Source organism: Acomys russatus, chromosome 6, assembly GCF_903995435.1.
Source record: "Acomys russatus chromosome 6, mAcoRus1.1, whole genome shotgun sequence".
Lineage (NCBI taxonomy): Eukaryota > Metazoa > Chordata > Mammalia > Rodentia > Muridae > Acomys > Acomys russatus.
This window is the reverse complement of record NC_067142.1, coordinates 31,616,622-31,643,425: the sequence shown is the minus strand read 5'-3', so window position 1 is coordinate 31,643,425 and position 26,804 is coordinate 31,616,622. Positions and strand designations below refer to the sequence as shown.

Sequence of the window (26,804 nt, the reverse complement as noted above, 5' to 3'; positions counted from 1 at the left end):
AGACAGTGCTCAGGACATAAATGTGAAAACACCCTCCCCTCTTGATTAGAGGGACATCACTGCTAAACTGTTCTGTACATAAACTGCAGTGGCACAGTGGCTTTCCCCAGAACACAGCATTCACATTACTGGAAGCAGCAAAATTCACACATGCACGCGCGCGCACACGCATACACACACACACACACACACACACACAGCAACAGAATTGGGAACCACAAAAATAAATAAGTCAGCACATTCTAGGTCCCGCTGGCCCGAGAAACAGACACATCCGTCCTGACTCTGGATACCAGGAGCAGCTTCAAGCTCTTGAGTCTCTGAGGTCTAAGGTGGGGGTGGGGTGGGGTCCAGAGGCATCTGGGTCCACCCCCTCCCCCTCCCCCCTCAAGTCCAAGTCCTTTCAGGTCTTTGAGATGCACAGCAGCAACTGAGGAGGCTGGGTGGCTCAGGTCCCGGGAGATGGAACCCAGAGGCTGCTTCCTTTTTAAATAAGGGAGAAGAGGTTTCTCCATACTACCCCTAGGCGTGTCGGCAACAGGAGCTAGTGTGAAGATGCACCCCTCCAACACTGGCAGAGAACAGGTGGGGAAATGCACCACGGGTAACATTCATGGCATAAAGTAGGCACCAACTTAGTCTCTCCGTGGCCTTGCCCTCACATTCTGGATCCTTCCTATTCATTTCCACATCTGTGCTATTTCCACCCCCACCCCCCTCATCTTCCAGGTTCAATCAGGCTTTAGACATGGCTTCCTTGGTGCACTCTACTATCCCAGTTCCCCAGGAATCCTAGCCAGGGTTCCTCTGCAAACCCTCTTCGAGCCTACCCCCACACTAGCGTAGCACCGCTTCTCCTCCTCAGCTGAGCTTTGAGCAGATTCCCAGGGCTTGCCTGTAGGCTGCTGTCACCTCTTGGCAGTCTGTCAGAGAAAAGCAGCTGTCCCCCAGAGGCTCCTGCCACCATCGCCTCAGGCCTTCTGAGGGCGGCTGCTCAAGCCTCCTCAGGTTGTCCACAGACACACAGCCCCTCAGTGGGGTTTCCGGAAGCCGCTCGGGTAAGTCCAACTGGTCAAAGGACTCCGAGGACAGGATGCTGTCCTCACTCACAGCCCCTGAGGGGCGGCTGGCCCGGGCTGCAGGATGAGGGGAGGCCAGTTGGTCCAAGGAGCCAAAGGTGCTAGGGGTGGTGCCTTCGAGGGCGGTGCGCGAGAACTTGCCATTGAGTTTGAGAATGCCCTTCCGGTGGTGGTGGAGAAGCCCCGAAACTTGTGGAGACTTCTGCTCCACGGGGTCCCCACTCACAAACACATCACCAGAGTCCAAGAGTTCCCCAGACTCACTGGGCTCTGGAGAGGAATAGTAACCAGACTCACGCTGCCTCGACTTCTTGAGGATGCCCTTCCTCGGGAGCAGGGATACAGAAGGGACAGGCTGCCCTGGGGTATCAGGCACTGGACTGGCTTCCTGAGGGTCCTCCTGTCCCATCCCTGAGGAGGTCGAGGCTTTTTTCTTGAGAATGCCTTTTGGAAGCTTGAGGCTGTTCTTGCCAGGGCGAGGGGAGGTATCCTCCGCTGGGTCACCCTGCAGAGTCTGAGCCATGTCATTCTCCTTCCGGGACTTCTTAAGAGAATGTTGCCGTTCCAGCCCAGGTGCGGCGCTCCCACCTCCCGGCACGTGCTGCTTGAAGAAGCTGCACACCTTGGCTCCGTTCTCCAGGAGGGGGCGGGAGGAACGGCGTAGCCAGTCAGCCATAGAGGCCCGGCCAGAGTCACCACCAGGGTGTCCGCCCTCACGCAGAGCTTCCTGTTCCCCAATTCTGGTGGCGTAGCCCCAGTTGACCCACCAGTGACTGGCTACGTCCTCCAGTGTGGCCCTGCGGGTGGGATTCACCATCAACAGCCAGCGGATCAGACCGCAGGCATCTGGAAAACAAAGGCAAACGCTTCAGTTTGATAGCTGCAAGGACCGCAGGCCGAGGTCCTCTGGTACAGGCCTGGCTCACCTGAGGGAGGACCTCACTCGTGAGAGACCAGTGCACTCCCTCCTTGGGCTGCACACAGGTTCATGTTCACTCCCCCAAGCCGACTTTCCAAGACAGTCTTAGCCAACTGCCTCTGTCCCACAAGCCGTCCTTCTCAGCCCTTGCTTCTGAGTCAGTATTTTCCTTCTACTCTACTGAAATTCAGTTCTCTGAGGACAGGGACTGTGATTGAGGATAAAACTTTTTGCTCTCTCTATATTATAGGTGAAAGATCAGATTTCTTAGGATGAGGGAAAAGGCAATAAGAAACAATACAACTATAACAAGGAGTGTTAAGCTGGACCTTAGAGAACACTTTTATTTATTTATTTATTTATTTATTTATTTATTTATTTATTTTTTGGTTTTTGAGACAGGGTTTCTCTGTGTAGACTTGGCTGTCCTGGATTCACTTTGTAGACCAGGCTGGCCTCGAACTCACAGTGATCTACCTGCCTCTGCCTCCCGAGTGCTGGGATTAAAGGCATGTGCCACCACCACCCAGCTTAGAGAGCACTTCTAAAGCATGCTCTCAATGAAGAAGGGGCCGCCCCTTTCCTCAGAGATCCCTGACTGGAGAGAACAGTGGGCTGCGTCCTAGTCTCCCCTAGGTCACTATGACTGCCATCTTCTTTATCACCATCGTCCAGGCACTGTCTCAGGAACCAATGACTGTGGCAGTGCACCCCACACTCCCAGCCTGGTCACAGTTCCCCACTCACCAGATGGCTTGGGTGGCTCACGGTAAGCCCCACTGCTGATTTGCTTCACCAGGGTCTTATGATCCTGCCCGTCAAAGGGCATGGTGCCATGCACCAGGATGTAGAGGAGAACGCCCAGAGACCAGCTGTCCACCTGAGAGAGAGAGTGGGGTGGGGGTGGGGGTGCTCAGCAAAGACACAGCATGTGCTAACATCTGCATCTCCAACACAGCGGAAGACATAAGGTCACATCTGAAGGCTTCCTCTTACCCCCGTCTTGTAACTAGGGGAGAGAGTATAGCAGAGGGGTCAGGGGCTCATAGGAAAAGATACTGAGGGACAGCCACAGGCACCGGAGCAGTGGCCAGGCCATTGCCATCACTCTGGGTCAAGGTGGGGTGGCTGGACTGAGTGCCAGGAGGTGATGCGAACTGGGGGTGAGGGGGGTGAGGGAGGCAAGAATGAGACAGGGTATCAGGAGACCTCAGTGCTATGGCGGCTTTGCTATTTCCGTCTCGAGGCTTGGCAAGTTGCTGCTTTGTAGGGGCCCGAGTTTTGTGCTCTGAAAAAGGAGGCAACTAGCAAACTAGCTCATCTATCCTGCGTGACCTGGATTCAGGGATGCTGGTAGGAGGAGGAGGAGGCTCTGACCTCGGGGCCCACGTAGGGTTTCCCGTTGACGATCTCAGGCGAGGCGTAGAGAGGGCTTCCACAGAATGTCTGGAGGAACTTGCCTTTGTGGTACAGGTTGGAGAGGCCAAAATCAGCGATCTATAGGGTGGAGACAAACACGGGTCATACCAAAGGCTGGGTTGCTCCACAGTTCCTGGCCATCCTTTCTCCAGACCCTGAGGAAAGGCAGGCCCTAGGAGAATGAAAGGGACTCCCAAACCACATCTCATAGCCCAGGACCTAAAAGATGGTGCCCTAAGGTTCTAAATAGGCAAGCCAGGCCCCTGACCCAGTAACCACGTGAAGTCTGAGCTGCCCTTCTGAGTGGAGAGTGTATCTCTCTGCCCACACCTGGGTGGGTGGCCAGAGTGGACCTGCATATCTAAGGGGCAGAGGAGAAGAGAGGAGAGGACAAAAGTCAAGGGTGCTCACAGCCCAGGAGATGGAATCTTCTCAAAGGACCTGTTGAGCTGTTTGATTTTAGGGGCTGGAGAGATTCTAAGACTGTCCTCCTCTTTCCTACCTATCCTCAGCTAGAGGCAGAGGTCAAGAGCCTGGGGATAGCTGACCCTTCACTCCATCGAAGGATCGTGTGTGCAGGGTGGAGAGGGCTATTTATGAAACTCTGGCTCCCTTGTTTATAGCTTTATGGTCAGCTTATCAAGCGGTTGCCAGGTGAGCCCATAATGATGTCGATGATGGGTCCCAACAGAGCTTGTGGGCTTGTCTGGTTCGTGTGAGTTTACTGGGTCTGGCCTCCCTTTCCTGTCAGCATCAGAGAAACCCCACCTGGTTCAGGAATTGGCTGGATAAGGGCTACCCACTTAGTACCAGGATAGCTGGGGAGAGGTTAGCAGCCACAAAGTGACCCTTGTCCTGTGTCGGTTAGATCTGAGGAGGGCCAGACTATGTCACCCTCCTGGTTGTCTGCCAGGCGAGCCTGTCACCTCAGCCAGCTCCTGCCATCTTGCCCTTCCAACCCCGAGGTCCTAGGTTATCTCCTTGGCATGAACTTCTGATTGACAGGAATCCAGCTGCTTCAGCACCAGAGCCCAGTGGTTGCGGGAAATTGAAAGTGAGACCAATGAGGAAAGAAGCTACAAGGCTTCTTGGTGACAGCAGATTCAACTGTGTATGCAGGCCGTGTGCAAGCACACAAGCAGGAGGAACGAGGCTCAGTACCTGTCGGTTGCCAAATTATGAGTACAAACTGACCCTAGACTATTAGACCCTGGTCATACTTGTGATGTCATTGGCCAGAGAGGCAGATTTCTATTCTAGCCCAACCTCTGCCAGTCACTAGTGGAGTGATCTTCCTCTTGTGGGCTCCAACACAAAGGAAGTGTTGGATACAAGTTAGCCAGAGTGGGACCCACTAAGTGCTTAGAGCTACTGGGCTGAAGACAGGACAGAAGACCTAGGGTGAGCTAGGGAAGCTTCTAGAAACCAGAAGTGGGGCTCACCTTGATATTTCCATTGGCGTCTAGAAGGATGTTCTCCAGCTTGAGATCACGGTGAACGATCCCGTTCTTTAAAAAAAAAAAAAGAGAGAGAGGGGGACTGAGTCAGGAAATGTCACCAGGGAAGGGGAGGGAGACAGGGGGCCCAGTCTAGAAAATGGAATTAGCACAAAGAGTTGAGCACAGGCACCATGGAATACATAAAACTCAACGACAGAGTTCAAGAAATCACAGGCCTTTCCGTGGTCAAAAGAACAAAGCCAGAGACACCAGCATTCCTTGGTTCGGAAAGTCCAGAAGCCTTTCTGGTCTAAACCAGCCTTAGGACTCCAGATTCACCCTCCCCACTGCAGAACACAACCAGGCCTGGTGGGTGCTCACCTGGTGGCAGTAGTGCAGAGCAGAGACGATCTGTCGGAAGAAATGCCGGGCGTCGCGCTCACTCAGCCGTGGCCGCTCACTGATGTAATCATAGAGGTCGCCTCGGCTGGCATACTCCATGACAATCACGATCTTGCTGCTATTCTCAAACACTGGAGAGGGCAAGTGACAACGTCAGGCCTCGAACACTGCTCCTACCTCGAAGCACGGTCTCTTCCACGGCCTCAAACCAGATAAGGTCTCCCTCTAGGATGTCTGCCACAGGAGCTGGGGGGCTACAGGGCAGCAAATAAGAGTGAAGGAAGAGCCTCGGTTCGGCGCCTTCTAGGAACAGCAAATTGAGACCTGAGGCCAGGCTGAGTCTAGGCCTGCGAGGGCTCTGCAAACGCCCAGCAAAGCAGAGATATCACTGACAGAAGTAAAAGGCAGGGAGGGCTGTTTGATTGAGACCCCAGCTTATGACCTTGATCACATCTCTACTAGATCTGTTAGTGAGAATGCACCGTTGCCGGATGAACTTGGGTAAGTTTATCAAGCCATTTTGCCTCAGTTTCCTCCTTTGAGAGGTAGATGGTGACAGCAACCTCACAGGACTCATGTGAGGAACAGGTAAGGAAATCAGTGGCAGTTCTTGGTCTGCCACCGTATCTGACGCGCAAGCGTCCTTGTGTATAATTCTAATGGCTTAAGGCCTGCCTTCTGCCTGTGAGAGCTGAGCCTGCCACCTCTGACTTCCCATGAGTACCCAGGCTAGGGCCAGAGTGCATATGGCCTTAGACGCAGAGGCAATCAATAAATACGTGGTAATTAATTGGCTGGCTGGCTTCTTGGCAGTCAGCCCACCCCAGTTAGCCCATCTCCGTGTGTAGGAGGGGCTGTCACTACTGCGAGCCCAGCCGTGTCCTGGCTCCAGGCCTCTAGAAAAGTAGAAAGTAGGTAGCTCATCAAACTGGCCCTTCAGCTGGTGTGTCAGAACACGCTCGTCTACGGCACTGCATCCTCGTGTTAAACGGGTCCTATGAGTTGGGCCTGCTTAGCTGGCCCTGGAACTACTGCTGTCTAGCCTCTGAGAGGAAGCTAAGGGGCGAGTTCCCAATCCCGGATGTCAGCGGCAAGGCCAGAAGAAGACTTGTGGAGTTGTTTCCAGGTGACCATGGTGGCCCAGACTCTTAGGGGTGCCTGACTGAGATGCCTCACATGTATTTCTTAGTTTATATGCAACCTTTATACTAGGAAATGAAAGCCAAAGAGCTAGCACGGTGCATTTGGGGGAACATTTAGAAGTCAGCTCCAGTATTCCTGTACCCCAAAACATGTAAAGCATATAGCAAGATAAAGATGAATCCAGAGGAACCCTTTAGACACCCAGTAACAGTAATGCCCCATGTCTTCACCATCAAAACACACACACACACACACACACACACACACACACACACACACATCAAAAAAAAAAGGCAAACCAAAAAACAACCAACCATCCACAAAACAAAAGCTAAGTGAACAAACAAAAAGCTCCTGAGCATCGGCTCAGTTCTCAGACCCAAGTGGAAACTACATATGGAGAGAATTCATATATACACCGATTCGTTCCCGTGCGTGTGGGGGCACGCACACACGTACTGCCAACCACTAAGTTTGGCCTGCCCACTACTCCCCGAGGGAAGAAAAGAGAAATACAATTAGCCTTCTCAGCCACTTGTCTGGGCTCCTCACGGGACGGACTCCAGCCACAGGGTCATAGCAGTAGCTTTGCCCTTTCTCTTCCTGTGACCCTGAGAGTCGAGACACCTCTGTTCTTCCCACCAGGAATCTTGAGACAGAAACACACTGGAGACCAATCTGCAGGCTCCTCCTGCTGTCCCTATGATCCCATTTAGCTGGTGTTACCTAAAGGCTTGAAACAGACAGGTGTATGTGGGAGGGAGTTCTCCCTTCTTCCCTCGTCACCCTTGGGGAGGAGGGCAGCCAGAATGATCAAGCCAGAACTGGTGTTAGGAGGAGACGAGGCCAAGAAACATGAAGAGGCAGAATGAGCCCGTGCAGGAGAAATTCGGGGCCACAGGACGACTTTAGGAGGCCTGGCTAACAGACAGAGATGAACACACCCACACACCTGAGACAGGTGCAGACTCTCACACTGCAGCCTCCCCTGGGTTGCTAAGGATCTCCTGGGGTTGGGCAGCAGTGCTGTTAGGGGGAAACCCAATAACAACAGGTTTTCAGGCTAGGGTGAGGACGCTGCTCAGTTTACAGTATTTACCTAGCAAGTGTGGGGTTCTAGGTGGGACATCAGCCATGCTACAACACACACACACACACACACACACACACACACACACACACACACACACACACACACACACACAGAAACCTATAGTTTTTCCTCTTACAGAGTACTCGGCATCATTATCCGGCTGGATTTTTGCAACCGCCCTGTGATGTAGCTGGGATTATGCCGTTTTGTAAAGGAGGAGGAACTAAGGCCTGGAGACCGTATTAGGAGTTGTCCTGTGTCATATGACAGGGTTTTGAATGCAGCTTTTGCAACCCGAAAGCCTTTGTCATTCTTACTTCTTCTTTTTAAAAATAGAACTTTACTTGTTTAAGTTATATATTTTTTTAAAGGCAGAGTCCTGTTAGGCAGTTTAGGCTTGCCTCGAATTTATATTCCTCCTGTCTCAAGCCTTTTGTGGCTGGAGTTCCAGGGGGTCATAGTTAGGATTACAGGCATGCAGCATTGGGCTCATGTCTACTTCTTTGTGTTGGCAGTTCTGAATTACACACACACACACACACACACACACACACATACACACATTCACAGGATTACAGGCATGCAGCATTGGGCTCATGTCTACTTCTTTGTGTTGGCAGTTCTGAATTACACACACACACACACACACACACACACACACACACACACATACACACATTCACAGGATTACAGGCATGCAGCATTGGGCTCATGTTTACTTCTTTGTGTTGGCAGTTCTGAATTGCTCAACACACACACACACACACACACACACACACACACACACACACACACACAGATTCCTGGCTCCCAGCTCCAAATGTCACATTACTGTACATACCTTCATGGATAGCAATGATGTGGGGATGGTTGAGTGATGACATGATCTCAATCTCCCTCCTTATATGCAACAGGTCCTGCTCATCTTTGATTTTGTCTTTCCGGATTGACTTGATGGCCACCTGGGAACAGAGGATGCAGGAGATTAAGGAGAAAGGTCTAGTAAGTTCAAGGCATCCCTGAGGACGCTTCATGAGCCCTGGCCCTGGTTCTCTGCCTGCAGCTGCAACACAAACCACAGAATGTACCAAGAGAAGCCACTGCCCACCCCTTCACCAGGGCATGTGGCAGGAACCTGGAGATCGATCACCTTGTCTGGAAAAGGTTCTCCCCTGGGTCCTCCACTGCAGTCCATGCAGCAGGAAGCAGCACTGACCAATGGCCTCAATGTCAAAGTCTCCAGATGAACAAGAAAGGTAACAACCTACACCCCTGAGGCTTGATACCTTGTACAAATCGAATATGCACAGTGCACACCAAGGACAAGGACCTGGGATGATTGGCTCAGCACTGGCTCCTTGATGCTAGGCAGAGGAACCGGCTCACATTAGACAGTGAGTGGCAACTTACTGCATTAGTGAACACACTGGTCCTCAAATCAACTCTGGCAAGTAGATAAAGAATGCTTGCTTCCTCACCCTCACTCACTTGGGTGAAGAAACTGGAAATCCAACAGGCTAACCAGTTTCTTTAAAGTCACGGTCACTGACTAGCACAGATAGCAACTTGACTCTGAATTCAGCCCCTTTTCTGTCCCGTACTGCAATTTTCTATAAACAACCACTCACTAGCCAAAAATTACAACACCCCAAATGCCTATCAACGGGTGAAAGGATAGACAAGATTTAGTATTCTGATGCCTACTACAACAAGGCTGAACCTATAAAATATACTTGGTGAAATAAACTAGTGACAGAGTGACAAACATTGTGTGATCTACTTTTATGAGGTACTAAAAAAAACTATAGACAGAAAATAGATTAAAAGTTACCAGGCTAAAGAGTGGCATTGGGGGGAAGGTGTATTATTTAATGGGCCTAGTGGTTCTATTTGAGATGATTTAAAAAAAAAAAAAAGGTTTTAGAGGGCTGGAGAGATGTCTCAGCAGTTAAGAGCACTGGTTGTTCTTCCAAAGGACCTGCGTTTGGGTCCCAGCACCCACATGGTAGCTCACAACTGTCTGTAACTCTAGTTCCAAGGGGCCAGATGCCCTCTGCAGATGCACAAACATATGGAGAAAACACCCATGTACATTAAATAAAACCCTTTTTATTTTATATCGTGATGACTTACAACACTGTGGATACATTTAATATGCTAGTGAGTTATTTGCCATAATAAAAATGATCACCAACCCCTCCACCCCCCCAAAAAAAAACCCACCCTCCACAGAGCAATCTTTGAAGTCCTGGTGAGGAATGTCCATCAAGCAGCAAATAAGTAGATGGCAGTCCTCTGGCACTCACCATCTTACTCTGTAAAAGTGGGACACAGAAGGGTTAATCCCTCCCACCAGTGCCAGTGTGTCATGGGCTCAGGAAGGGTGGCCACAGAGGAACCAGAGGAGCGATAGCGCAACACTTAAAAGCCTCAGTCTGGCTGTCTGGTCCACAGAATTCTCTAGTGGCTCTGGGTCAGGAGTGACTGACCGGAAAGCACAGAGCCAGCACCCAGTACGCCTGGTTCTCAGGTTCTGTCCTAGGGGCTACTGGCAAGTCCTATCCTTCTTGGAGCCTCAGTTGCCTTTCTGGGAACTAAACAGATTGAACTAAGTAGTCTGAGGGGCTTTCCCGCTCTGAGTCTGTGCAGGGGCCCTCTGGGGCTGGGTGAGGGTTGGGTGTCCCAGGCCAGTCAGTTCCTGGCAAGTTCTGGCCAAGGACACCAATAGAATGGTAAACACAAGACTTCCTCTTCCCAAAGTAATGAGAAATATGAAGGCCCAGACTGAGGTAAACAGCTCCGCATTCAATTTCCCAGGAGGGCTGGCCTCCCCTCTGGATTCAAAAGGAGAAAGGAAACCCCAGCTCAAGGGGCGGGGCCTCTAATCCACCCTTTCACGGGCTCGGGAGGTAGACAATGGCTTCTGCTCTACGGACGGCAGGCTTTTTAGGCCTGAGCTCCCCATCTGACAAGAATGCGGAATAGCCCTAATCCTGTCAGAGGAGTTGCTCACAATGCCCAGAGCCCCGTCACCCCGGCAACGGGCCAGGGATGGCGTGCCCTCCACCCCATCCTGCCCTAAAGCTGCATTGCTGAAAGGAGGAAGGCCCCATTCTCAGCCTTCCCCCAGAATAGGCCAGGGAGGAGGACAATGGCAGATGGTCACCATGGAGCCTCATCCCTGAGAGGCCCAACGCAGGGGGATGCCGCAGATGGGAGGATCTGTCTGCTTCAACACTCTGCTGTAACCCCACTCCCTGGAGAGCTAGGCAGAAACGCCCGGCGGTCCCGGTCCGTCCCCCCCTGCCCCGGTTTAGAACTGGGTGCCGGGCAGGGGAGCAAGACCTTGAATATTTGTTCAACTAGGAGATGCCTCCCTCTTCTATATTCAACACAGAGCAATACTCCCACACACCCCTTCCCCACGCTGCTATTCTCGCCCTGAAGGGCAGAGTGCACTGCCTTCTCTCTTCTCTGTAAGCCTTTGTTCATAGAACCAGACAGTGAGTAAAGGGCTGTGCACTCTAGAGACAAAGGTCTGAAAAAAAAAAAAAAAAAAAAAAAAAAAAAAAAAATATATATATATATATATATATATATATTAGTAGGTAGTAAAAACAGTCATATGTAAACACACATCACCATCTAGACAACTAAAAATACCTGAGAGGTGAAAATGCATCCAGGCAAAGTCTAGGCAGAAGTTAGATGCACAGCTGTGTGCGCACAGGTGTATAAAATCCTGAGATGACGTCACGGGCTCAGGGACAGAGCTTTAAAGGTATAAGGGGCCAAAAGAAATGAGTTTCCAAAGGGTGCGAGGACTGTTTGTTTGGTGGGCATACGGGTAAAACAAGATCATTTCTCCTGACTTTAGAAGGCCTGAAATTTTAATTTCCCCACCTCCAGTTTCATTCTCCTACAAGACATCAGGTGGGTGAGGGGTAGTTCTTTACAGTAGGTCCTAGGAGGAAGGAAAACAAGGCATGTTATCAGTCCTCCATCAGTCCCCCAAAGGGTGACAGACAAAGACTGATTTATCTAAACTGCCATGATGGGGCTGGGCCACTGTTTTCCAACTCTCGCAGGCGCGATATGTCAAAGTAAGTTAGCTACAAGACCACTCGAGACTAGAAAAGAGCCCTCTGTGCAGAAAGCCTCCCACACATGTGCACTAGTGAGCACTCATTACAAATATCTATTGGTTTAAGTTCCTGGACCATCTTTGCCTGAAGGAACCGGTGACAGATAAGGTTTCCCACTCCCCTCCCTCCGAGGCCTGGGTGGAGTACATCTCAGTTACAAGAACTAATTTCTAGAGACCTTTGTTCTCACCTGCGAGGTAACTGGCAACCATGCCTTAGGATGAAAATAAACTGACTGAAGCCTAGGAAGAAGGTACCAACCTCAGACTGGTACCCAAACCCACAGAGAGGATGGCCACAGGCTCCTGACATTTTTTGGTAAATTTATTAATTTTATGTATATGAGTGTTTTGTTTACATGTATAAGTATGTGCACCATGTGTGTGCCTGGTCCCCCGGGGAAGTCAGAAGAGGGAGTCAGATCCTCTGGAACTGGAGTTATGGGTGGCTGTGAACCACCATGAGTGCTGGGAATTGAAACTGGGTCCTCAGGAAGATTAGTACTGAGCCATCACTTCAGCTCCCTGACATGGTTATTAATACTACCCTTTTTACGCTGCAGATCACCCACAGTTATTTATTATACGGCCTCCGCACTCTGAGGCAGAGGAAGGAAAACCAGCCCAAGGATAATTTTGTGTATGTGAACACACAGCTAGCTGAGTGGGCCTTGTGAATCCAGGCACCTGGTTCACTACGCAACTCAAGGCACATAAAGCTAGGATAACCTGGCTAACTGGGCTGTCTACTCTGTTTGATTAATTTATTTTTTTTATATTTTATGCATATGGGTGTTTTGTCTGTGTGCCACGTACGTGTACCACATGCATACAATGCCAATGAAGGTCAGAAGAGGGCACTGGATCCCCTGAAACTGGAGTTACAGATGGCTCTGAGAGGCAAGCCACATGGGTGGTGGGAATCCAGCCCAGGTCCTCTGCAAGAGCAGCAGGTGCTCCTAACCGCCAGGCCGCCTCTCCACTCCTGGGCCGTATAGTTTTAACGTCCTTGCTTGTGGAAGAACTTGGGGAGCCTTGCAAGTGGCCTTCTTTACTTGGGAGGGGATGTGAAACTGCCTCAAGAGAAAACCATTTCAGGTATGGAAGGAGAGGTGAGGATTTGGGTTAGGAGAGGGCAATGAGATCACTCCAGGAAAGCTGGCTGGGTCTCTAAGTTCTCCTCCACGCTTCAGCATTCTGTGCAGAGCTTCTTCAGAAACGGCTCACTCAGGAAGGTGCCATCCTAGGGCCATTGCAAGGCCACCATGCTTGGCCATGTTAAACGCCAGAGCATAATTCTTGCAGAAACCATCCCAGAAAATTTTCTTATCCTTGAAGCTCTGTGAGGTCATAAGGGCAACAAAGCGAATTCCCCAACCAGCCATGAACAACACTTCAGGCAAACTAACTTCTCCAAAGTTCCTCCACGCACAGGACAGGACTACAATGGAGGAGACGCTAGTACCTCAGAAGACAAAAGTTCCTTGGAGGTGTCCAGTCCCGCCTCCCATCCCTGGAGAAGGGACGGCCCACATCTTGCCGTGGGCCACTTTGTGTGTGCCATTCCTTCCCACTTCAAACACACCCATTCTCTGCCAACACCCTGAGGAGTTGGTGCTGAGGTTCCATGGGTAAAATAGCTCCTTTCTCCCAGAGCTCGCATTAGGAATGTTCTGTATTTCAGGTAATCAAAAGCCTTAGAAGGAAAACAGAAAGGAAATGAGGAGGAGGCAGAGAGAGATGCTGGTTTGGGGTGCTGGGAGGGATGGCACAAGTTGGGCATCGTTAGTCACTACCAACATCCTTGACTCCCCTATGGCCTTTCATGGGAAGCAGGCACAGAGCCGGACGATGACCCACTTAGATAGTGCAGGAGAGGTTAGGTGCGCATCCCTGGACAAGCAGCAGGGATGTGCCATTCTACCGAGAACCACACAGGAATCAGGAGGGTGTCCTGTGGGTCACTTGAGCCGTCTCCCCCAGTCTCATATAGTGCCATCTCCTCCCTGCCTCTTTCTAGCCCACTCTGCCAGGTTCCTGAGCAAGGAGCTTCCCTGCCCAGCCCTTTTGTGTGGTTTGGCTGGGGCCCAAGGACAAGAGTCGCCTGCAGCCTCCCTCCTTGCTGCTGAGCAGGCGGGTGCAGGAGGAGCTGGGAGGGCAGCATCTTGCCCAACAAGCTTCTGGCAGCTGGCCAACAGCAGTCCTTCTCTGAAATTGGCTGAATGAGAGCTCCGAGGGCATTGAACAGAGCAGACACCATAGTGGTTCAACTCAAGAAGTCTGAGCACAACCCAGACTTACTGTGGCAGCAGAGGCCCAGGATGAGAGCGGTCCCTACGTCAGAGCCACCATTATTGGGGCAGCGAGCCCCATGTGCCTTAGACACTGCTAAGATTTTTACAGACACTATTTCACTCCATCCTAGGAGAAACGCATGACACAGGGACTATAATCCCCGTCCTACAGATAAGGACCCTGCAGGAGAGAGGGCAAGCAATGGGAAACACGATTCGACCCTTTGCGGGACTGTAGCATACCATTCCTTCACCCAGGACCTGTGGACACAGTATTGAGAAGGGGAGGGGAGGTTCCCAGGGACGTCTCCCACTCCAAACATTGTCTGGAGTACTGGGAAGGCAGCTGGAGCAGGCCGATGGGATGACAAAGCAGGCAGAGGCAAGCCCAGACTCATCTCAAAACTAAATTCTAGACCAAGACTCAGCACTTGGTCATCCAGGGCCTCTGGTGGACAAGTCTGGAGCTTACGCTGCGTGTGGGTCTACCATTACCCAGCCAGAGGACATGCCACGTCCCCTCTCTGGGCCTCAGTCCCCTCCTCTACCGATGACAGAAGCAGGTTATGTCCACCATCTCCCAGTGTTCTGAAGCGCACTGAGCAATTGCAAAAGGGGCAGAGACAGCATGGTGACCCCACAGAACCACCCACATGGGCTCCCTTCCTGCCTATCATGGCACCCCTTAGGGGTGAGTGAGCCGTCCGTCCGTGCAGACCATGGACCAAAGGATTTGGTGAGGCCCTAGCATGTGTTTTTCCCCTTAGGGAGAGGGGTTGGTCAGGGGAGCTGGGAGAGCCACAGGAGGAAATGTCATTTGGATACCAGGAATGTGTCTGAGATCTAGAGCAAATATTTGTTTTTTTCTTCTGATGCCCTCCTGGAGCAGCCATTAGTCCCACCTAGCTGTCCCTCCCGCAGATAATCCCATGGGACCGCCACCATCACCACCCCCGCCCCCTCCATAGCCATCTCTACAAGTAGGGAGCTAGTAACTTGGTGAGAAATTCCAGATGGCGCTCCTGTGAGCTGAGCTCCACGGGTCCCTCTGCCCCCTGAAGTACCAGAAGCATTGCCTCTCTTTAGGGAGAAAAGCTAAGATGCAGAGGTGGGTGGGTGGGGATGACAGCACTGCTCCAGGATTGAGAAATCATTAGCACAGCAGAGAGCTGCTCTCCAAGAAAAGAGGCAGGGGAGGGGGGACCCTGAGAAAACTCAACAGCAATCCTGGGTGGTCTGGTTTGGGAGTTTCAGAGCAGGCTCCACGTTTGCTGATCTTGGCTCCTTGCACAGAGCAAGACACATGAACCTGGGAGTTCTTCACTTCAAAATCAAATGTGATCCTCTTCTCTCTCTCTCTCTCTCTCTCTCTCTCTCTCTCTCTCTCTCTCTCTCTCGTGTGTGTGTGTGTGTGTGTGTGTGTAACACAGTGACCTTAGTCAAGAGCTGATGTGAACTCTGAATTTTGATCTCAGTTTCTCAGTCACTCATTCTAGTTCCCTCAACCCACTCTTCCCACAACAAGAGACATGGGACGGGACACAAGCCACGAGCAGCTATTCTGTAGCTAAGTTCCTGACAAAGCCTGGGTCCAGCAGTCCCAACCCTGAAGCTTCTGGGGCCCTGGCACTTTATAGAAAGAGAAAGAAAAGAAAGCCAGGAAGTCCATGATTGCCCAATAGCTGTAACCTGGCAGCAGGCAACCGGGGCCTGTGCCAGGCCTTAGCAGGAAGGACATACTTGTTCCTATTGATGGGGCCATAATCCACTCCTTTCTCCAACATCCACACTCTTTCACCAATGAAATGACTTCTTGAATTTCAAACCAGCTCCCTGGCTGTAAAAGCAAACAATTAGGGGAGGGGACCATCGCCGTAGTCAATAGGGCAAACTATGGATGCACACACACACACACACACACACACACACACACACACACACACACACACACACTTACAAACCAGCACGCACTGGATCTGGCAAAATATAATCCCTAAACCACCTGCTCTGAGGTTTGCTAAAATGTCAGTTACAGACCTTTATAAGACACTCCTTTTGGTGTGAAATGAGAGACTGAGCATTTTAAACAACCAGTCCAGGCCCACTGAACTGGAGTGTAACTTCTGGTAAATTTGCTAGTCTTTCAAGGGAGGAGGGCTTTTCCAGAGATAGACATACCCATTCTCCATATAAGAGCTATAATCAGGACCCACGTGCATCCACATTTTTATCTTACTCACTCTTCCAAGCAGATTGTGAGACAGGCTGTGTTCTCTCTCTCCCTCTCTATTCTTGCAGAAGGGGAAACAGAAAACAGAGATGAAGGAACTTGCTCGAAGTTACAGATTACCATGACGAGTAAACACGCATGAAATCAAAAGGGCAAGTTCCCCCAAAAGGCCTTACACCCAAAGACATGGTGAGATACAGTGGACCTGGCACCAAAGTCTGGTTTTACATTTCCCAGAATCAAAGTCCATCGCAACGAATCTTTGATTCAGTCTCGGCTGGAAAGGCCCCAAGTGTCAAGCCAGAGTTAACAATCTCCACACCTCATCCATCTACTGAGATCTAGTGCTTTCAACTTCCTCCTTCCATTCTACTCCGCTGAAGTTTGTTCCAGTCAAAACTCAAGTTAAGCCCCATCTTCTCAAACGACAGGCATCTAGTGCAGGTAAGGTTCTCTGATCCACGAGCATTGTCCCTGAAAACCACGGACACACACATCCTAAACTGCGCGCACCTGGCAACTCAGCATAGGACACCGCAAAGGGACGCGCTGGGAGCTCCCGGGAGCCAGGCGCCGCGAGGGACACTCACCAAGCGTCCCGAGCTCTCTCGTGCCTTCTTCACCTTCCCGTAGGTGCCCTTGCCCAGGGTCTCTAGGAACTCGTAGCGGTGCCGCAGGTTGTGCTTGTGATGGTGCCGCTTCACCGCCTGCTTCTTCATCAGGGGTTTGGGTGACTTGATGAGCCCGTCCGCCAGTGGCCGGGAGCGCTCCGCGGCCAGGGCGGAGGCGGAGGGAGCCTGGCCCGCGCGCCAGGGTAAAGCCATCGACTCCATGGTGCGGAGACAGCGAGGCAGAGGGGGCGGGGGGTCGGGTAGCAGCTGCGCGCGGATACCCGCGGGCTCAGAGGTCACAGCCGCACCCGAGCGCGCTATAAAGCCCCGCGTCCTGAATTGCTATAAAACGTTCTGAGGGGGAAGGCCCTGACCACGCCCCCTGATTTCCATTGGCTCGCTTGCCGGCGACTCGCGATCAAGGCCTCCCACATTGGCTCATCGGCTCCTGCCCCGCCTCCTCCCCTTGGCTAGGCGCGGAAAGGTGTGAATGGAACCCCGCCCACTTGGAACCGTAAGCCAGGACTGCGCGAAAGGAGGCTGAGCCGAATTACTACCCAAGTGCAAGTCCTTACGTTTGACGGGTCTCTGACTTAACTTTTGCGCCAAGTTGTTCTATTGTGCTGTGTTCCCGGTTGGCAAGGCACAGTCTAAGGGCACTAGAAGGCCCTGAAGTATTTCTCCACACACAGTAAATTGCTTCTCCTAACCCAAAAAATCTGTAAAGCCATTTTATAACTTCTTCAGCTCCATAAAGGAGACAGCAGAAAGAGGAGATGGAACCGGATGGAGGCTGACTCCAGCTAAGCACTGGTAGAGAGCTGCCTCTACTTTGGTTTCATCAACCTTAATTGGATTCTGGTATTCAACAGGCTTACAAAGTCCTTACCTCTTCTGGAAAAAGGACTTATAGGGTTGAGTGGATTCCCTCAAGACGTGATGGCCTTTGTGGATTTTCTTATTGTTTGTTTGTTTATACAGTATTCTGCCCGCATGTGTGCCTGCAGGCCAGAAGAGGGCACCAGATCATATTATAGATGCTTGGAAGCCACCATGTGGTTGCTGGGAATTGAACTCAGGCCCTTTGGAAGAGCAGGCGGCACTCTTACCCTCTGAGCCATCTCTCCAGCCAGCCTTTGTGGGTTTCCATTCATTCATTTAAAAAGCTCATTACATTCCAAAGATTTACTCCCCTGTATCCTTAAATCTGTAAGGAGCTTCCTGGTGCCCAGGATTCTTTCTAGTGGTTTTTAGCCAAAAGAGCAGGAGGTTGGACATGAGACTCTGCTGCATTTGAGAGGGCTGGGAGGCTAGGTCCAGACACCCCTTTTCTGTTGTAGAAAGTGAGTATACTTCTGCCAAAGGCCACACAGATGGCAAGCAAACCACAGACCCGGGATTCAGGCGCTGGCCTTTGGAGAAGAGAGCATATGACATGAGGACTTACAGCTACTCTGGGCAGGCAGCCCTCCCCTCTTTGCAGACCTTCATCTCCAGCTGTGTGTTCGGGACTTACAGAGGACCAAAAAGGACTACTTCCTCAATTATCAAATTAAAAAAAAAATCTAGTATCTGCCCACCTTACTACTTCTGCTTGCCTTTTGAATCTTTCCAGGGGAAACAACGGGTATATCCATGCTGCCATGGACCTCTCTGTAGCCAGAGAAGATCCACTGGGAACCAGCCTTCTCTAACTCTGGATGGCCCGTGGACTGTAGAGCTAGCTTGCTGTCCTATCTTCTGCCAGTCTTTGTTGCCATTCGAGTAGTCTGTGAAAATAGAAAAGGCTCAGGAGACATTTCGACCAACCTGCTGTCCTGACTGACAGAAGGGAGCTCCTAGCCCAAATGAAAGGAGGCTAATTTGGTGCTTCCTAAAAATAGGGCTTTTAAAGTTTACTGTAGGACTCGAGGCCATCAACATTTGTTGATGCTAGCTGCATCAACATTTCCTCATAAGATGAAGAATTATTCAGAGGAGCCCACGATTCCCTTTAAGACTTAACCTAGAGATCTTTCACCATTTCTAAACATCCCCAACAGCTGGTGTACTGCTGAGCAGATAAAGGTGCCCATGGATTCATATAGACCAAATGAATGGATGTACTGCGGAAGCAAATAGACCTGGCCCCAGAAAAGTGTGCCATCAGAACTACTGAGAGATGACTCAGTAGTCAAGAGCACTAACTTCTTCCAGAGTACCAGGGTTCGATTCCCAGCACCCACAGAATGGCCCACAACCAGCAATAACTCCAGCTCTGAGGGATCTAGTGCCCTCTTCTGGCCTCCAGGGATACCAGGCACGCATGTGCTGCATAGGCACACATACAGGCGAAATACCCATGCACATAAGATAAATCAACGGCAATTGTTTGAAGAGCTACTGAATAGAACAACCAAATGATGGAACTCAATGTTCATTCAGTGTAGTGAGGACTTGGGATGTGGCCCAGTGACTTAAATTTTGGGCTTAGATATGTAGATGGGATTTGCTGGGATGCCTAAACCGAGCTGAGCCAGTCTCCCTCAGTCCTGGCTGCCTCACACTCCAGTCCTAGGAGGAGACACCTCTTCCCACCAACTGTTTAGCCCAGTGGCTCTCAACCTCCTAATGCTGTGACCCCACAACCATAAAATTATTTTTGTTGCTACCTCATAACTATAATTTTGCTACCGCTACGAACACCTGATATGCAGGATATCTGATATGTGACCCCTTTGGAAAGTCCTTCTACCCCAAAGGGGGTCATGACCCACAGGCTGGGAACCACTGTGAGAAAATAAGCTTTCTGTGTCCTCACTGGGAGTCAGTGTCCATTCCTGTCCTCCTCCTGCAGTCCACAGTCTACGTGGACTACATGCTGGGCACTGGGTGGGATGTGAAAGCACCTCGGAGTGAGGTGGGACAATGACATGTGTTAGGTGCAGGGTGAAGGCAGGAGCACACACACGAGGCAACAGGATGTGCAGTGGGAGAAATGAGGTGGGTAACGCAGCTGTCAGGTACATCTTGCAGGGACAGCTGATACTTAGTTCCCCACTCTCAGGAAGTTTTCTGCTTAACACGAGAAGTAAGATAAACACGCAATGTCCTCTATAATCTACGGCAGAAAGTGAGAGGCCCCTCAAAGCACAAGTATATGTGGCAGCAAAGTTGGGTCTTATCTGGCTTAGCAGTTTGGGGGTGGGGGCTCAGAAGAAGCCACTTGGGTCTTGCGGAGTGGGTGAGACATAGCTTAGTCTCAGGTAAGAACTAAGGATGTAGGGTGAAAGAAGCCGAGAGAGCTAACCGACTTGTTCTCTGTGAATCTAGAACCATAAGGGTTCCCCAGGACCCCAGAATGTCAACTGTCTGGAAGTGTTGCTGCAAATGCTCAACTGTATTGTTTTCTTGGGGAGATGAAGGCCCCACCCTCAGCCCACCCCTACTCACCACTCACCTCCAGCCATAGACATTGGTCATTAAAAGCTCAGATGAAGCCGGGCGTGGTGGCGCACGCTTTTTAATGCCAGCACTTGGGAGGTAGAGGCAGGTGGATCGCTGTGAGACAAAATGAATCTAGGACAGCCAAGGCTACACAGAGAAACCCTGTCTCAAAACACCAGACAAAAAAAAAAAAAAAAAAAAAAAAAAAAAAGGCTCAGATGAGTTATGGCTCTCAGTCACCTTTTTCTGTAATGGACACTAAGGCCTGGATACATGGACCTTGCCCTCTCAGGGGCTGGTGGAATTATGTAAACAGGAACCAGCCTGTTAGAACTGGTTCTCCAAAACTGGGAGGCTTGGCTCCAGAGAGCTGGATTAAACCCTGTAGTCTAGGAAATTGATATTTCTGGCTCAAAGCTGCCCTCTTCTGGCCTAAGTGAGTATAGCAGGTCTTGTGGCATAACCTTCAGATAATGTCTATCTACCGTTTGTTGAGTTGCCCTGAATGCTAAGCATCCTAGACACAGAGTCACCAGCTAGGAAATAGTATAGCTGGAGGTAAATAAACACGATCATCCCAACATTGTGCCTGAACCACACACATCACCTCGTGGGGCCCAGGTGAGTTCCAGAAATACAAGATGGAGCTGGTGAGCTACAATCCAAAACTCTAGCAAGTCCCACAAGGAGTGTGATAACCTTAGGTGGCCTTAACTGGCCTGTCCTGATGAACTCCTGCCTCATTAGAGACTAGCATCTGTGAGATGCATAAACTGAGGCACAGAGAAAGGAAGCACCTGTCCCTATGGGCACCAGAAATGGCAGTGTTTGCTAGGCAGCTTTGGCTGGGTGAGGAGTATGGCTTGCCCTGTCCCCTGATGCTCTGTGCTCAAGTCTGAAGCATGTCACAAGAGCTTGCTTTGGGACCAAGTGAATATGAAGTCACCAGATGGATGTGCCCTATCTGACAGCTTGGTCTTCTCTCCAGACCTGGTGGATCTGACCCAGGCCAGAGGACAGTGGAGATAAACTCAGAGCTAGTGAGTTATTGTTGAAACTGCCTGAGGCTTGGGAGCTATGCCAGGGGACACAGGAGGAGCTGGGGGACATGGGAGAAGGCTGTGGAGGGAGGACACGAAAGTACTCTTTTTAAAATTATTTTATTTATTTTTTCATGTATATGAGTGACCTGTCTGCATGTCCTCTCAACTACCACACATCTAATTGTTTCGGTTTTGTTTTTCAAGATAGGGTTTCTCTGTGTAATAGTCCTAGCTGTCCTGGACCTGGCTTTGTAGGCCAAGCTTGCCTCAAACTCACCTGCTTTTGCCAGGTCCCACATACTAAATTTTAAGCTTCTAAACAAGGGTGCCGGTTGGTGGGCAGGGGGAGCTGTCTTAGTTTTCAATTCTAGTTTCAAAGGGTTGCGCACCTTACTGTTAATGGTAGAACATGAATCTTCCTCCTTTCCTGTGCCTTATCTCATGTCTTCTTCCTGATTTCTGGGGTTCTGTAACTCCCCTTTTTTTGTGGTATTACAAAAACTGGGGCATCTGCGCTTTAGGAGGTGTTAAAAATTACAAGATTCTTTTAGTGGACCTCTGAGATTCTGAGACGTTTCCACTGATTCCTTGTGTGGTTTCACTGCAGTAAATCACCCAGGGCTTGATGGCTTGAGATGGATTGCAAGTCAATAAAAATAACCCCTGCCTTTCCAGTTGCCAACACGCCGAGGCACACAGCCCTGATGCCCCTTCACTGAGCCTTGGCTTAGATGCTGGGTGCATGGGTAGTTGATGCAAATGAGGCAGGGAACACAACAGCCTGCGTGGGAGTCAGAGACAGGGCTCTCCTGTCTGCTGGCCACATGACCTGGACCAGGCGACTGAGTTTCCCTACATCTAATTGGTCTAATGAAACTCTGAACTTGGAAGTGGTTTTCGAGAGTTCTAGGCTCCCCCAGAAGGTGAGATTTATGGCAAAGGATGTTGTGGCTCAGGGCCTGGTAGCTTCACTTCATATAAATGTCCCCTTCGCAGAAATGGGAGAATATTTTCTTCCTGCTGGTCCTGCCTCCCTTCAGGGGAGCACCAGGAATCACTGGGAAATACAGAAAAAGGCTAAATGCTGAGTTGCGCGCGCGCGCGCGTGTGTGTGTGTGTGTGTGTGTGTGTGTGTGTGTGTGTGTGTGTTGTACTCCCCTGTCTGCCTGGTGCTTGGCTTCTGCTGCCAACACAAGCCCTTGGTGTCCCAAGCTGATCCTGGAATGTTAACCCCAAGCAAAGCACATTCCTTAGCTGGGTCAGCGTCTCCTGGCCCTGGGTAAAGGAAGGTGGGAGCCAGCATTCCTCATGGCCCTGAATAACACTGGTACAGTCTGGTATTAGAGGGCTGCTATTGCAAGGTGGATTAACAAGCCACAGTCACCACAGCTCATAAAACGCTGACCTAGAACCCCTACTGAAGTCCACAACGAAGAGCTGAGGGAGCCCATCCATAAGCAAGGGGATTTAAAATTCTGCTTAGTTTCTTGCCTGGCTCTATGTCCAGAGGCTGGGGAAGAACTTAAGAAGGAAAGCAGGCAGCATAAGGATTCCTTTCACAGTCAGTGCTGTCTCTGAGCTTTTTTTCTTTCTAACTTTAATTTGACCGTACTATACATTTAGTCCCCACCTGACAGGCTCTCATGGTTCAGTGACACCAACACAGTCTTAGGAGACATTAAAAAAAAAATGTGGGACGAGCAGGGCATGGTGGTGCACACCTATAATCCCAACACTCAGAGATGCAGAGGCAGGTGGATCTTTGTGAGTTCAAGGCCAGCCTGATCTACAGAGTGAGTCCAGGACAACCAAGGCTACACAAGGAAACCCTGTCTCGAAAAATCAAAAACTGAAACCAAACAAAACAAAAATGTGGAAAGAGAACTAGGGTGACAGGGGTGTTCAGGGTGGAGGGGACAGGTGTGTGGGGAGGGCTAAGGAGAAAAGGAGGCTGGAATATTGGGTGGGAGGATGCAGGATGGAAGGCTAGTCTTTATGGGGAGCTGAGGCTGGGAATTTTATGAGGGCTGGGATGCTGAAGGGAGGTTTGAGTTCCATAGCAGGAAGTCAGATTTATAGCCAAGATCTCCGAAAAGATGGAGGGAGTCCAGGGAGAACCTGGGCAAAGAGGGTACTAAAATGTTTTTGTGTCATAATGAAAGTCTGAAGGAAGACCGTAGATGCCTTGTTTTTATTAACTATTTTATTTTAGTTAACTTATACCTCTACCTTCCTTCCAATCTTCCCCGCCCCACCACCACCACCACTAAGTAGGAGAAAAAGTTAGACGGGAAAGAACGCAGAGTTCTCTTTAGCTTCTTCTGGCTGTTTAGGATTGTAGGGTTCTTTGGGGGCAATGCCAATCTCAGTCGTCAGAATATCCAGCAAGCCTTTCTCCTCTGACTGTCTCCTAAAAGCCTCCTTCTAGTGTCCTTCAAAGTGTTTTCTCTCTCTCTCTCTCTCTCTCTCTCTCTCTCTCTCTCTCTCTCTCTGAGTGTCCTTTCTTGGAGTGTTTTCTGACCACCTAGATGTGTTCTTTTCTCTCTCTTGGAGTGTCCTTGTCCCCTCTCTGGGCTCTGTCATTTATACCCTCTCTGAGTCCCTGAATTAAACTATCTGCAGCTGGCAAAAAAGCATGCCCCTCTCTGAGCTAGCATGAGACACTCATCAGCTGTGGGCAAACTAAAAGCAACCCCATAGCCCACACTTGAAATTAAAAGAAAAACGTAACTGGCATAACTGGGTTTCTTTGTTTTGTTTTGTTCGTTTGTTTGTTTTGTTTTTGTTTTTTGAGACAGGGTTTTTCTGTGTAGCCTTGGCTGTCCTGAGCTTGCTTTAGAGACCAGGCTGGCCTCGAACTCACAGCGATCAACCTGCCTCTACCTCCTGGTGCTGAGACTAAAGGCGTGCTCTACTATACCCAGCCCGTAATTAGTTTTTGGTTTGTTTTTGTTTTTGTTTTTGTTTTAAGAAAACTTCCACTAGAAAGACAGTAACTGTGTGAGGGAGAGATGCTGTCCAGGGTAGATCCTGCTGCTCTAAGCTTCTAGAAGCTCATGTCACAGGTAGAACCAGAACAACGTGGAAGGGAAGCTCTCATTAAGTCCCCTTCTAAAAGTGGGGAATGTGGAGCAGAGGATTCTGGGAATATGAGTTATATGTCATTGCTTTTTTATATGTGTTTGCTTTTGAGACTGATTTGCTAAGAAGAGGAGCAATGTCCATTTTCCGTTGAATGGTAAGTCTGACGATTCTGAGTTGTTATCTTGTCCAGGTGAGAGGGCAGGGTGGGCCACTACAAAACACTGACCTCAGCCCCTTTGGAACAGCCCCAATGGAAGCTCTGACAAACTACAAGGCCACTAGCTACCAGCTGGGAGTCCAACCTGACAGTTCCTCATGGCATAGGCAAATGAGAAGGCAAATTTTAACTCCCCACAGCCCTCAGGCCCATGAACTCGGAGGTGTCCCACCACATAACAAATGTCCAGACAGTTCTCTGTCCTCATCCATCCTCCTAAAGACCCTCTGAGTCACCTATGAGCTATTTCCTCTTTGGAGAATGGAGGTGGCTCCCAAAATTTGCACACACACACACACACACACACACACAAAGCTATCTCTAGAGCAATAGGAAATATCTGGTCAGATTAAGGATGGGGCTTAGGCACTGGGCCTTCCTGGCTCCTCCCTAGGGAAAGCCACTTGAAAGAACATTCTGTTGTTCACTTATCAGCACAGTGCTGCAGTCTGTGCTGGCATGGCACCAGGTACCAGCAAGGTGCTGAGCAGGAAGAGTAAGTGAGGAAGGCCAGGTACTCCTTCTTGGTGGCCCTCAGCAGCTTTGTCAGGAGTCAGAACACACGACACCTTTTAGGCCTGTCTCCTCCCTGTAAAACAGAGGGATGCCGGCCTAAGCGTGGGTTAAAAAGTTCTTCTAGCCATGGTGGCAAACTGTGGCATGGAATCGTTAGTGGCATGGACGCTGCAGAGCATGCAATCTGGGGCAGCAGGTGACCCTTGCCATGGCTGGAACTACAGAATGCTGTAGCAACTCATCCTTTGAATAATAAGGATTCTGAGCTTGGAGGCATGGCCAAATGACTGAAAAGCATTCTGAGAAAGCCATGGTGGCCTATGCCTTTAACTGCAGGACTCAGAATACAGAAGCAAATGGATCTCTATGAATTCAAAGCTAGCCTGGTCGACATAGCAAGTTCACCAAGGCCAGTGGGGCTACACAATAAGACTATGTCTCAAAAACAAGGAGTGGGGTGATTCTAAGTCTGTCCACCACCTACAGTTGAGAGAGTGTGTGTATCAGTGTGAGATCAAAGCTATGTGCATGACAGATGTCCATAAGGGGGTGTGTGTGTACGTTTGTAAAGATTGTACGTGACTGTGGCTGGGAGTGTGGGTGGTCATTTGCATGAAGAGTGTGCCCAGGGAGGTGTGTCTGAATAAGAGCGTGAGTGAGGAGTGCATGTGTAAGCGGGGTGAGGGTATAAGTGTGAAAAGAGAAAGAAGGAGTGTAGGGTACCGGGAGTGTAGGTGTGAGGTTGATGGGCCCTGAGGTGCTGGAGGCAGTGCAGGGAGCTGGTTTAAGGCAGTCAAGACACTCAGCTTGCAGGCCTGCAGCGTTCACCTTTCCGCACCCTGGGCTGGGGAAAGTGGACTCCGAGCACTTTGCTGCACACGGCAAATGAGGGCTCTGGGGCTTCTGAAAGGCAGGATCACAGCTGCCTGTGGCACCCAAGTTACTTTAACGTTTGAGAAAACAGACTGTACTTCAAGCCATTGAGACAGAGCGGAGCGCAGGGGAGAACACAGCTCTCCTTGACATTGATGTAGGGCACTAAGGGCATCTGGCTCTGCCAGCCAGCCGGCTCTCCCGCCTTCCCTGGGGACCATACCTCCCGCCATTGGCACTGTGGCTGGGGAGGGACAAGGTCGGAGAAACACGACCGGTGGGAACACACGCCAAGCGTTCCTCTCTAAGCCTCAGCTGCGCTGGGGGTCTTCTCAGATGCCTGCCTTGTCCTGGCCTCTTTCAGCTGCGCAGGAAAGGTGCGCTCTTAGGCACTCGTGCTTCTCTGTGGAGGCCCAGCACTAACAGGGCCTGATGCAGGAAGTCCAGGGCTCAGCGAATCCTTGCTCTCCCTACTCAGCTTGTCTTGTCGTGCTTGGTATGGTAGGTAATGAGTTGATTTGTGTCCTCACATCTCCAGTACAGTGGGTCTCAACCTTCTTAACGCTGCATCCTTTTAATACAGTTCCTCGTGTTGCGCTGACCCCCAACCGTAAAACTATTTTGCTGTGAGAGGGCCAAACTCACTTCATTTTAAAATGAGGCCTTCACGATAGGCCTAAGCTCCAGTTTCCTAGAGGCAGCAGCCATTGGTGTCTCAAAAACAAAAACAAAAACAAAAACAAAACAAAACACCACACGGGAGAAGGGAAATAAATCAGCAACTGACATCTGGCCTGGGGCTACACTAGATAGGAGGTGACCTTCTTTCCCTAAGATCCCAACCAATCAAATATGTACCCTTTACCATGAGC

At 50.4% G+C, this 26,804-nt stretch overlaps 1 protein-coding gene across 3 annotated transcripts; it reads right to left on the bottom strand.

Moving 5' to 3' along the window:
- Window positions 1-855: 855 nt before the first annotated feature.
- Nuak2 (NUAK family kinase 2) lies at window positions 856-20,321 on the bottom strand. Of its 3 annotated transcripts, none has more exons than XM_051147372.1 (7): window positions 20,213-20,321; window positions 8,336-8,456; window positions 5,238-5,389; window positions 4,860-4,925; window positions 3,376-3,495; window positions 2,746-2,878; window positions 856-1,925 (listed from the first exon to the last, which is right to left on the bottom strand). In XM_051147372.1, the coding sequence occupies exons 2-7, from the start codon at window positions 8,376-8,378 to the stop codon at window positions 862-864; spliced, it is 1,578 nt and encodes a 525-aa protein (XP_051003329.1). In that variant the 5' UTR covers window positions 8,379-8,456; window positions 20,213-20,321; the 3' UTR covers window positions 856-861. The 3 variants fall into 3 exon arrangements, with proteins under 3 accessions (XP_051003329.1, XP_051003327.1, XP_051003328.1); XM_051147370.1 differs by lacking the exon at window positions 20,213-20,321 and adding an exon at window positions 16,753-17,106; XM_051147371.1 differs by lacking the exon at window positions 20,213-20,321 and adding an exon at window positions 15,673-15,863.
- Between the last annotated feature and the right edge of the window lie 6,483 nt (window positions 20,322-26,804).